The 13,085-nt window shown below is 45.8% G+C and overlaps 1 protein-coding gene across 1 annotated transcript in view; it reads right to left on the bottom strand.

Moving 5' to 3' along the window:
• Positions 1–13,085, bottom strand: part of Etv6 (ETS variant transcription factor 6) — a 235,564-nt gene that overhangs the window by 12,120 nt on the left and 210,359 nt on the right. The window contains exon 5 of the mRNA XM_041634058.1: positions 10,711–11,256. Within this exon, the coding sequence (XP_041489992.1) occupies positions 10,711–11,256 (546 nt within the window). The remainder of the gene's footprint in view (positions 1–10,710; positions 11,257–13,085) is intronic.

The raw sequence follows: 13,085 nt of genomic DNA, 5'->3' as shown, positions 1-13,085 counted from the left end.
CACCTGGGAATTTTTTTTTTTTGGTTTTTCAAGACAGGGTTTCTCTGTGGTTTTGGAGCCTGTCCTGGAACTAGCTCTTGTAGACCAGGCTGGTCTCGAACTCACAGAGATCCGCCTGCCTCTGCCTCCCGAATGCTGGGATTAAAGGCGTGCACCACCACCACCTGGCTCACCTGAGATTTTTTAAGCTTTGTCTGACTCCATGGTTGTACAGATGCACTTTGATCTATAGTAAAAATAGTGTAATATGATGAATAAAATGCACTGAATTCTAAAAACAGAAGTCCATCCTTCTATAAAGCTGAACACACATGTATATTATTTTCCTTCTTTTTTTTTCCCTTCGAAATAGGGTATCTCTATATAACAGTCCTAAGTGTCCTGGAACTTGCTCTGCAGACCAGGCTGGCCTTGAACTCACAGAGATCAGTCTGCCTCTGCCTCCAAAGGGCTGGGATTAAAGTCGTGCACCACCAGTGCCCAGCTGTCTATTGTTTTTTAAACACAACTTATTTATTAATTTTAAGTGTGGTTCTCTTAAAGAGATGCTGTCGAGTGTTAATGTCGGCTTGACAGACTATGGAATCGCCTGGAAGACGGGCCTCTTGGCATGTGTAGAGGATTATCTGACTGAGTTATCTAAGATGGGAAGACTGCCCACCGTGGGTAGTGCTACTCCCTAGGTGGGCTCCTGGATCACATAAGTGGAAAAAGAGAGCGGAGCAGCAAAACGCTTTCATTCCACTATATTGTGGAGTATTATCCTAAGATGTGTTACGTTTGTTTATGCTGCAGAACATTTGCTTTAAAGATGCATTGCATTCTTTTATGTTGCATTTGTTTAACTCTGTGAAACTGTGCTATTTTGCCTGTCTAAAACACCTGATGGTCTAATAAATAGGTGAACGGCCAATAGCGAGGTAGGAGAAAGGATAGGTGGGACTGGCAGGCAGAGAGAATAAATAGGAGAAGAAATCTGGGAGGAGAGGATTGAATAAGGAAAGGAGGATGCTAAGGGCCAGCCACACAGCCACACTGCCAGTGGAGTAAGAAGGAAAGTAAGATACACAGAAGGAGGAAAAGGAAAAAGCCCAGAGGCCAAGGGTAGACAGGATAATATAAGTTCAGGAAAGTTGGCTAGAAACAAGTCAAGTTAAGGCCGGGTATTTATCAGTAAGAATAAGATTCCATGTGTGATTTATTTGGGAGCCTGGTAGCATCCCCCCACCACAAAAGCCAAAAAAGTAAAGAGTAAAAACAAACAAACAACATTTAAGCGTTCCAATGTGGGGCTAAAGGAAAAGAAAATCCATCACCACCACCTCTCTGCTTTCTATCATAGCTGCGACGCCACCAGCTGCTTTGAGCTCCCTCCGCCTTCCCTTCCCTGCCGCAATGTGCTTGCTGTACCTGGAACTGCGAGCCAGAATAAAGCCTTTCTCTTTGCAAACTGCTTTTGTCCAAGTATTTTTTTCAGAGCAAAAGGAAAAGAAACTAAGACAAGGGTCCTTTTTCCATATAAGGACATTTGAGTATTTTAAAGAAATGCCCATCAGTTGGATCATCTCTCCTTAAGAGGAAGTTTATGGAATGGATTATCTCGGATAAAGCCACTTTCCAACTGCAGGAACAGTTCCCTGTTTCTGGATGGGTGAGGTACCCGGCTCTGCGCCTCTAAGAAGTATTGTAAGAATCCCTTCCTGTGGTTAGGGGGAAATAGTTTTACTCCCACGGCTGTCTCCTACTAGACTTTTTGTATAAACTCACAGAGCAGAGACTGTAAAAAAGATGGGCAATTCACACTTAACCAATATGGCTTCTAAAAAAATAAAATAAAATCCCTGTTAGACAAAACCTGTATTTAAAAATTTTGAGTAGGCAGGTCAAATTATAGACAAAGGGAATGTGTAATGATAAAGAATAATTTAACCTACCAGAAGGTTTCCAAGAAAGTTATTTTATGTTGTTTTCCTGGCTCAAATAGAATTCTAAGCGACACTGTATGAACCTGGCCAGTACCATGAGTTTAAATATGCATTACCATGGGACACAGCTGAGAGTCTCTGGTAAAGTTTCAAAAATTGGTGATCTCAAAATTGCTAAGTTTACTGAAAGTTCAGCACCAGGAGCAGGTACAGAAAGATAAAATAAAAAGTGACAGCTAACTTGCAACAGCCACTGTTCTGAGCGGAGGGGTGATTTTTCCATCCTAGGGGTGTCTGGCAATGCCAGGAGACACTTCCAGTTGTTAGAGCTGCGGTGCACAGAGGTGCTTTTGGCCAAGGCTGCACAGGACAAGTCCCCACGTCAAAGCGTTCTTTGTCCTAAATATCAAGCGTATGGAAGTTGGGGTGCTGCTTACAGAAACACAGGTTCAGGACATTAAGGGGTCCATCTGCCATAACGGCACCCTTCCTCCCTCCGTGCTTGTTCTGCGATGGCCCAGAAGTAGAGCCCACATATCCAGCATTACCAGCTGTGGGTTGACGATGGACCACTGCTTGTGGTTTGCTGTGGCGCAGGAAATCAGAAACCGTGAGTGCACACTGGGGAAGGGTGCGGGGTGACAGACAACACTCCTGTCACCTTGATGGTTCCTGGCTTCACGTGGTTGCAAACAAGCTGGCTCTCCCGCGTCTGGTTAGTTATGCAGCAGGAGCAAAGGGGACACTGGGCTCAAACTCACATCCCAGTGAGATACAGCTTGTAGCTAGCTGGAGCCCAGCACTACTTCTGCTTTGCCATAGATGGCTGCAGCCTCTGGATTTCTATCCAGGGACAGCAGAGAGGTGAGGACATGGGGTTACAGGCACACGGAGACTTAAGTAAGCAGAAATTTACAATCTTCCCAAGTCCCATGCACCATTTCCTCCCAGCCACACCGCTGTTGCTTGCTCTATTTTTTGAAAAACAGCACCCTGAACATTCCTACTCTTTAAAACTCTTTGATTTCACGCTGAAAACAGAGTGCAGAGGCTTAGCCAGAATGCGAGGAGTCAGAACCACTTAGAACATTCCAGATGGAGTAAATGGTCTCCCCAGGTCTTAGTCATTATCTTATCCACCTCCTCTAAAAGGGATACCAAGCAAAATGGAGGGGTCAGAGAACATCAAAGCAAATCCAGAAGGAAGCTGGGGAGGGGACTCAGAGGGATACACTTTGTGGGTTGGCCTCACTTGATACAGACCCTGCCTCCTCTTGCAATGCTAGAAGGGACGCTGACCTGTGGGCGCTAACCCACTCATGTGATGTAGTCCCCTGGTCTTTTACTGTCAGCCAAAAGTGCTCAGAAATGTGCACTATCCCAGAGTTACAGATAAGAAAGGAGACAAGCCTGGAGTATTAGCTCTTCTCCAGTACTCAAGAGCTGCATTCCATCCTGCGGACCTCAGAGAATGGGTAACACAGGTCCACCCTGCTTTCCTGGAGATGCCCTGGCTCTCTAATACTAGACCCTACACCAAGAGAGGGCTCTGGGCTGAGGGTTCCAGAGGCTCAGTCCCTGAGATGGTGCAGGACAGGGTTGCTCTTTCGGTGTGTGCAAAACAACTATGGGATCCTTTGGCTGATGGAGACATCCCACAACTATGGGATCGTTTGACTGATGGAGATGTCCTATAACTGTCCTCTGAACTCATGTGAGACCTTCACCTCTTATGCGTAAAGCTTAGGAAAGACTTGTTCCCTCATTTTTATGACTTTTTGTTTATTCTTGTTGAAGGCTACTCCTGACACTCATTTACAGAGGGGAAAAATCCAAAGTCTCATTTGAAGTTGCTCAGACTCAGAATTTCTGGGAAGGAAATGGAGAAGGCAGGTGGGAGGCTGAGTACAGTGTGTGTCCTCTACTGCCCCAGGGTCTCCGGGGCCAAGCCTCCCACCACTGTCCCTGAGATTTATTTTCTTTTCCCCCCTTTTACTGAAAGTAGATTTTTTTTCTCACGTAAGTCCTGATCACACTTTCCCTTCCCTATACTCCTCCACTTCTCCCCAACTCCCCTCCCATCCAGATCCATCCAGATCCACTCCCTCTCTTTCTCTTATTAAAAACTAATGAGCTTCTAAGAGATAATAAAACAAAAGCTAACACACTGGAATTGGACAAAACAAACAAACGAATGAACAAAAGAAAGTAAAAGGGACCAAAAGAAAGCACAAAAATCAGGGACTCACTCACACACTCAAGAATCCCACAGAAACACTAAAGTGGATGCCGTATTAATATATGCAGAGGGTCGGGTGCAGACCTGTGCAGGCTGCCATGTTTGTATATTGATTCTATTGACTCAGAGGGCCTTGTTTTCTTGGTGTTCTCTATCCCCTAGGGCTCTTCCACTCTTTCTGCCTCCTTTTCCATGGGGTTCCCCGAGCTCTAAGGGGAGGGATTTGATGGAGACATTCTGTTTAGGGTTGAGTGTTCTTAGGTCTTCCACTCTCTGCATATAATCTGTCTGTGGGTCTCTGTATTTGTTCCCATCTCTTGCGGGAGGAAGTTTCTCTGATGATGGCTGAACAAGGCTCTGATCTGGATACAGCAGAATGTCATTAGGAATCATTTTATTTATTGCTACATACTTTTTAAACAGCCAAATAGCTATTTATTTACTAGCCAAATAAATATCTAATTTCATTTAGATGGCCTTCACAGGTGTGTATACTTTAGGAAACTTCTACTGATAAGGTTTCTATTCTACCCCACAAACGGCCTGCAATTTTAGGGGTCTCTCCCATATTCCACACTGCTTTCCTCTGGAGGCTTTCCGACTTGAGTTTCTCTACAAATAGCTCCTCCAGTCAGTAAGCCAAATCATGAAAGTACACTGTGTGGGCCCGTGACAAGCATGATATGAGGCTCATGTTCCCCTAGTCACATGCTGAAGATGGATTCTTCTTCTTCTTCTTCTTCTTCTTCTTCTTCTTCTTCTTCTTCTTCTTCTTCTTCTTCCTCTTCCTCTTCCTCTTCCTCTTCCTCTTCCTCTTCCTCTTCTTCTTCTTCTTCTTCTTCTTCTTCTTCTTCTGCTTTTTCGAGACAGGGTTTCTCTGTGGTTTAGGAGCCTGTCCTGGAACTAGCTCTTGTAGACCAGGCTGGTCTCGAACTCACAGAGATCCGCCTGCCTCTGTCTCCCAAGTGCTGGGATTAAAGGCATGTGCCACCACCGCCTGGCTCTGAAGATGGATTCTTGAAGGTAAGCATTCTTCAAGTTCCCCCAAAGATCTGAAGATCTGGAAGACTGTCACGAACTCTGTCACTGAGGAGTTGGGAGTGAGGGGCTCCTGAAGTGGGAGGGAATTCTAAGTTTTATCAGCTGCAGGATCAATGCGTCCACTGACCAATGGCATGCTGGAAGTTTGACAAAATTGAGAGAGGGCAGCAAGAAAGAGGTGTGAGGTACACACAAGAAAGGAAAGACTCTGCCATCCTGGTCATGGGCTTTGACCAACGTCCCCACTCTTGTTTAGTGAATGAGCTGAGAATGAACTAGGAGGCTGGATGTGGTGGTTCGAGCCTACGAGCTCATCACGCTGAGCCGGGAATCGAGAACAGCAAGGGCTACCCTATCTCAAACCAACAAACCGTATCTGCCAATTACGGTCAAGAAGAAAACAAAAAGAAAATCTACTGAAAAGAAAATCAAAATGACCTAACTTAAAAATTTTTAAAAAGGTTTGTTTGAGTCCAATGTGATGGTGTCCACCAGCAATTCCAACTCTCAGGAGGTTGAGGTAGGAGGATCGGGAGTCCGAGATAGCCTTGTGTCTTTCACCTAGAACAATGTCTTACACATAGAAAAGACAGGATAATTTTTGAATAAATGAGCAAATGTGTGACTACAAACTCAAATGTACAAAGAATCTATGTTACTGAGCTGTATTTTATTTTATGTTGTGATGCTACTCCAACTGTACTGTACTGTTCTCTGAGCATAGCCTGCAGACCCGAACTGGTCTACTCTCTTACATCATTTGTTATTGCTTTTTGCACATGCCTCTGACATGCCTCATCACCTCAAGTGCAAGTATGCCTTCGCCAGCAAGACTGCTTCATCAGCCTGTTATGTCTGAGGTTCTCAGCATTCCAGACTCTTCATGGGAACAGTGATGGGGGACATGAGTCTGTGCTCCATTAGCCTATGTTATGTCTGAGGTTCTCAGCATACTGACTGTTCATGAGAACAGTGATGGGGGACACGGGGTACCCCACTTTTTATGCACAACGTCAACTGGTTAATATTTAAGACTTTGTGGCCATAGGCTCTCTGGAGCAAATCAATTATATTCATGCTTGAACTATGGTTTGAAAGTAGACACAGACAATCATTTAACAAAAGTGGAGCTGTCCCCAATAAACTTATTTACAAAATCAGGTGGTGGATTTGGCCAAGGCTTCCAATCCTTGCTGGGAAATCTCTGGGTAGAATGGGAAAACAGACTTGAGGCTGTTATGACTGATCTCCGTCTTCAGGTTTACCTGGAAGTCATTTCTAGTGAGCTCATCTAGTCCTAAGAAGGGACTCCAACACCAAGCCTGATGCTTACCTGCAGAGGACACTTTCCAAGGTCTGCAATGGGTACCGGAAACCATGGAAACCATGGTTCGCACTGAGTCAATACACACAACATACAGTATTATTTTTCCTATCTATGCATGCCTATGATGATGTCGGACTTTTAAATTACATACAGGAGACTGACAAAGCAATTAGTAATAAAATATTACAACTGCAATGACACTTCATAGTGAGTTATTTAAATAGCTGCCTTCTGGAATTTCCCATTTCATGTAACTGATGCTTCGGCTAAAGGGTGGGGGCTACTGTGCACACTGGGAACTTAGCCCCCAGCACCACACGACGTCACTCTCATCAGCTATAGCTCTGTACTCACGGCCAATGCACTCGATGAAACTCACTGGGGCGGGACGGGGTGGGGGGGGGGGATGGAAGCATACCCTAAGCCTTCTTCTGCATGTGGGTAAAAGTTGGAGGAGATTGACAGAGACTTCCCACTTCCCTCCCCAAACCCTTCCTGATGACAGTGGAAAATATGGACAGAAAGAAGCCCAATGTTATATAAACCACGGACTGGTCAATACAAACAGGACCCAGGAATCTGTCCTGTGAAATGTTCTACCACGAATTCTCCAACTTCTTAATCTGGCCTTGTGCATGCTACCTAAACATGCCATCTCTGAGGTACCTTTCCAGCACCCCAAACTCTTAATAACAACCCCTCTTATAATCTTCAAAATAAAAATTAAAAACATACTATATTTAAATAGATTTAACTTGTATTTAAACTGCCAACCACCTAATAAATGTTATTATATGGTTAATACCCAGGTAAACTGTCACAGCTTATGTGGTCTTTTACTTGCATGATTCACCTTTTTTTTTTCAGAAGAGTTTATGAAACATGATTTTTTTTTTTTTAAATTGACTCAGACAGACTTGAGCTCTTGGCCTCATATCTCTACTAGAAATAGAAGAGAACACGGGGCTTTGTATCTTGTATTTGTCCTTACTTTTCTCCATCTAGAATGGCTCCTTTCTCTTTACTCCTCACAGTCTAAGCAGTATTTTTATTTATTTATTTAAAAATTGTATTTTGAGACAAGGTCTTGCTCTGTTAACCAGGCTGGCCTTGAACCCACAGAGATCTGCCTGCCTCTGCCTCCCAAGTGCTGGAATTAAAGACAGATTCCCCACACCCTGCTTAGTTGAGCACTCTTTAAAGCCCATCTGAAAGGCAGTCCGGACCTCCTGTGGTGCTCAGCAGGAATCATAAGACCAGTATGCATCACAATCTTTACTTTTAGTGAACTGTGCTCAGCTCTCTTATGTCAACGACTGAGTCTTTTGCCTCTGTGAACTCCCACCCCGTAAGAGTGCAGCACACAGCCCTCTTACCTATCTGAAGGTCTAAATCCTCCCATACCCAAGCCAATCATATCTGAATGGTAAGAATCTGGGCTTGTGTTTTGCTCGTCTACACCCTCCAGCTAAGTTACTCATCAGTGTGACATTTGGCAGCACTTTCATCTCTTCCTGTGCTGTGCTCAATTAAAGGGCTTCAAGGAGCTACCTTTTCTCATCTAACAGCAGGTTCGCTGAGCGTCTGTAAAGGCGTCTCTGGTGCTCAGTAGACAGGCCTTACAGCAGAAACAGCAGTGACTCACAGAATTTGACCTTCAACAAACTGAATCTCTTTTACTAAGCTCTTAGGAGCGCAGGAAGATAGACGGATGGGGGACACGGGTAGGGGGATCCTACAAATGGGCAGAGGAGTGTGGGGTTGTCCGTCATCTCTGTAGAACCAAGACTCAGTATCAGATTGTGGACTTGCAGAACAGGACCTCAGTGCCCACCCAACCCCACCCTGGCATTTCATCCCTGCAAAAGCAATGCCTGTCAGTTAAAGTGGCTCATCTGCAATTTGGGTACGGTAGGTAATGTACATATTTTGAGATTTTACAATATTTACAAAGATCATAAGAATATTAATATACATTTGTATGGGACTCAATCAGTCATCTGTAGGAAAGAATGCATTGTCCCTGGAAGATCTGGTTCTACCTAAGATTATCTTCTAGAACATTCTGTCTTCCTAGAGTCAACGAAAAACAGAAACCAGGTCTTTCTAAGTGTCCTCAAGACAAAGCCTTTGCAGATACCAAGGTTTATCACTTGACTGAATATTCCACGGGGCTTTATTTGTATTACACCAGGTAGCATAAGGCCACTTTTGTGCAAGTATAAAATGTAATTGAGCATAGTCCACCATACCTGCTACCTTCCTTTTCTTCCCCCCCCTCCCTTCCTGTTCATTTTGTTTGCTACCACCCTACATAGTTTCTTATATTTTCACACCTGTGCCTATATGAGTTTAAATATCTATATGAGATTGAAGACCCACAAATGCGAGGTAAGATGATACTCTGCCTTTGTGAGACTGACTAAAATCACTTACTGGTATCTCCAGTTGCATCTTAACTGGTGAGCCTATATTCATCATACCACTGATGTTTGACTACATGGTTCCAAAAGTGGTGGTAGGATTCAACGAAACAGGTGTGCAGCTTACAAGGGGAAGACGCTATGTATATCTGAACAATTTTTCACCCCTCCCTCCCTCCCTCCCTCCCTCCCTCCCTCCCTCCCTCTCTCCCTTCCCCTTCTCTCACGCACATTGTCGTTCTGGACTTATAAGCTTATCTTCGGATTCTCAAGAAGTCTGTGGTGAGATGAAAGCAGACATACCAAACCTTGACAAGGCAGCCAGGCCCTCAAGGACAGCACTGCAGACAACAGCCAAGGGACAGCAAGGCCAACCCTCATCTGACCTTGGGGAGAGCCTTGGCCTCTTTGGAGCTGGATCTGCTTTGTGGTTTCCCCTGTACCAATGAGCCATGTATGCCAAAGGGATTCAATCTCAAAAGGGCTGTCCTGAGAATTGTACACAAGCGACGGGATCTGAGAACCCCGGGTAGGGAAGGAACCAAGATAGGGTGCAGCTAAGGCTGTTTCCATCCTTCATCAGCTCTCGCCTCATCCTTTTCCTCCAGTTTGTCTGGGAGCCTCTGACCCTGACCACCCATCCTATAGTTTCTTCATTATTAAAGCAAGCAAACCCCATGTGTAAGCAGAAAAACGACCCGAACCCCCATGCCTCCACTCCCCCACCTAACCACCAAACAGCTCATGATGGCTAGCCCCATTTTACGGCATGTCCTACACCCCCTATCACTAAACTCATAGGACTGTTTGGAATTCAAACCCAAGCACACTCCAAGTTTCATAGCTTTTTTAAGGCAAGCAGGTCATAGACAGCACCCGTTTTACTGTTGCTGCTGTGGTTCTGACGATCAAACCTTGGGGCGTTATGCACGCTGGCCATGCGTTCCACTACCGAGCCACACTTTCCGTACCCGTTTTCTGCTGTTCTGTGTGTGGGTGCACGTGCGTGTGTGCAATTCTACAAGGGAGAGGACGCTGTGTGTTAAATCAGTGTTGTAGGCGGTACACTGGATGCATTCATCTGTATGTGCAGGTACCCCGTGATGTCTCCTGAATGGAGAAACAAACTCCAGAAAAAGACTTCACCTTGCCAAACTCGCACAGGCCTCCTGGACAACTCCATGAAAACTGGGGGCAGGCTAGCAGAATTCTAATTGGTAGATTCTCACCCACCCTCCTTGGTTTCTTGATAGGAGAGCCATTTGGGTTTTTCTAACTTCACTGAAAAAGAATGTGGGAGTGGGTTTGCTCTGTCTAAACTAGCAACACCTGCCTAACACCCCAATCCCAATTTCACCTCCTTTCCCCAGGGAAAAGCAGCACTGAGGAGCTGCCCACAGGACAGAATTACAGGCACGAATCTGAGACAAAGGTTCTTTACGCTGTGTCTGGTCATTAATTAGCACCTGGAAACTTCGGGATAGGGCCATTAGGGCACTCATAAACCTTTGATTTTAAATGTTTTCTTCGCTTGGCTGTGATTTGAGGTGACTCTCCTTGGGATCTGGATGGAGGACATTCGTTCCTTAACATTTCTGAGGCTCATTAAGCAGGCTATTAGGGATTCTGTCTCATGCGAGCAGAAGCCTCCCTTGTCCTCCCCAAACCTTTGCAGGCACATTGAACCGGGCGCAGTGTGACCTGGCTTCTGCCGCTTGACAAAGGGCTGGCTGTGAGGGGGCCAAGCTCACTCACCTGCTATTCTCCCAATGGGCATGGCGTGCTCTTCAGGCGGGGACACGGAGACCATGATGTGGTTCATGTAAGCCAGGTCCTCCCGATGAGACAGGTTGATGGGCTTCCCTTCCCTATACATCCCATCTTCGGAGAGCCGGGACTGTTTGAAATCTACCGAGTGCCGGGGGTTCAGGATCAAAGGGTGCATGATGGGACTGGGCATCAGCTGGATCACTCGTGTGCTCTCCTGCCAGGGGCTGGAGGGCTTCGGGTTGGACTCCGAGGATGCTGGGCAGTGATTATTCTCCATAGGAGAGACTGACAGGGGGTAGGACTCCTGGTGGTTATTTTCCTGCTGGAGCCTTGGCCCCTGGGCCCTCTCAGCTGGCGAGAGGCGGCGGGTCATGTTGTCCAGAGGGGACCTCAGGGGCCGCTGCTCGGGGTCAGGGGAAGGCCTGTGGTTTGTGGTGATGGGTGACCTAGGGCGATGTAAGAGTTCAATGGTGGGAGGGTTGTGGTGCACACTCTCTGCAGGTGGCCTGGGCGTCCTCTGGACACAGTTATCTGTGGGCAAAAGAAAAGACAATCACAGATGGCGGTAAACCTGCAGTCCTGGGACCTCACAATTGCTCTCTGGGCTGCTGTAGTGGTGCACGGAGTGCCTCCGACCCAGACTCCCGTGACTTTCCCTGTACTCAGACAAAACAGACTTGAAATGGCTTTCGTACCCCAGACAAGCTAGGGACGCCCATCGACATTCCATCCAGCATCTGTTAGTGTGCGATAGCCAGAAGGAACCCCATTCCCTTCTGTGTCTCGTCCTCGCTCGACTCCTCTGTGCTTGTTTCAGATGGAGGGGTTCTGAAGCTCCCCTCTCCAAGGCTCTGGTGAGCTTACATTTCCACCTTCTCCATCTCCAGGTGTGTTACTGCTGATAATAGTGACGATTGCTGGTGACTCTGTTCTAGGTACTGGATTTGATTATTTAAAACTTGAGCATTCTTAAGAGGGAGAAACACTATTATTCCTGTTTTACAGACGATAAAACCGAGTCACAGGCAACTTACCCCACACCATGCTGCCAATGGGTAAAGGATTAGAATCAGAGTCTACAATCTGCATGTGTTACAGCACTTTGTGCCACACAGACCCCAGGGTACAAAATCATCCAGAAACCTGCTCTCAACAGCAACAATTCCTGTTTCACTGAATGGTGATTTTTGTACTTGAGGGAGTTCTTAGAAGCTTGCCCTTGAATGCACTGATATTACATGGGCTCAGAGTTAGTAGCAGCAAGTAGGAAGGATGGGGTACACAGGCACCTCAACAACACATGCTCTCCTTTGAATTTGAATGTACACTCTGCTGAGGGCAACACCGGAAGTGAATAACTGAAGTAGCGGTGGGGCTGGGCTGAGCAAGGACCAACTCACAGGTGATTTGGGTTCCTGCTAAAGCTCAGGCCAGGTATCTGCCTATAAAAACATAAGAGCTCACGTCTCTCTTCATGGGGTACTCTGGCCACGTGTGTTCCTGGGACAGTCTCAGCAGAATGAACACTTCTGCCGATCCCTACTCTGGTCACAGACTTATCCACAGTTCTAAGTGTCAAAAGATTTCACCTTTGGCTATATGATGAACCTGAAAAGGGGAACTGGGCCTCTACTAGGGTCAGCAGTCACAGAAAGAGGTGGGCGTTCCCTTAAGGCTTATACTGGGATGGCGCAAAAATGGAGTATTTTTTTAATTTAAAAAATCCTACTACATCTCTCTAATCATGCGAAGATAGTGAACAAAAGAAACACTGACTGTGGCTCACCAGAGTCAGAGGAAGGGAAAGTATCTGTTTCATGACTATTGTATGATCTGTGGCCATAAATTCTAAAAACCCTTACTCATCGGGACAAATATCATAGGACACTTGTTTAATAATCTAAATCACTAAACAGCAGAGTACTAATCAACTGGGAAAAGGAATGAGAGACAGCTCAATACTTTGCTGAAGATAGGTATTCAGGCAATATGGTCAGATATAAAAGGGATAGTGAAGGATTTACAACCTGCCACCATTCATCTGGCAAGAGGAAGAGAGGTTCCAGTAGCAATAATGGCAGTGGATCCCTCAGACTAAATCTCCTATGGTCAGACTTTATAGAAACTAGATATAAGACACTCAAAAAAGTCATGTAAAGATATTGGACAGTGACCCCAAGTAGACAAAAACACGAGGGTCTTTACTCTTCATAGAACAAAGTCTGGGAAGTTTTCCCACAAGAGTACCCTCATCAGTGCAGCACAAGAGAAAGCCATGTGAGCTTCCAGGACACAAGTGGATGCCCAGATGGCAGAAACGTGTGGAAGCCTCATCAAGGATAGAGTGCTAGAGAGAAGAG

Source organism: Microtus oregoni, unplaced genomic scaffold, assembly GCF_018167655.1.
Source record: "Microtus oregoni isolate MIOR12 unplaced genomic scaffold, Mior012 000002F_ref0000024, whole genome shotgun sequence".
NCBI classification, from domain to species: Eukaryota; Metazoa; Chordata; class Mammalia; order Rodentia; family Cricetidae; genus Microtus; species Microtus oregoni.
This window is presented reverse-complemented; position numbering and strand designations above follow the sequence as displayed.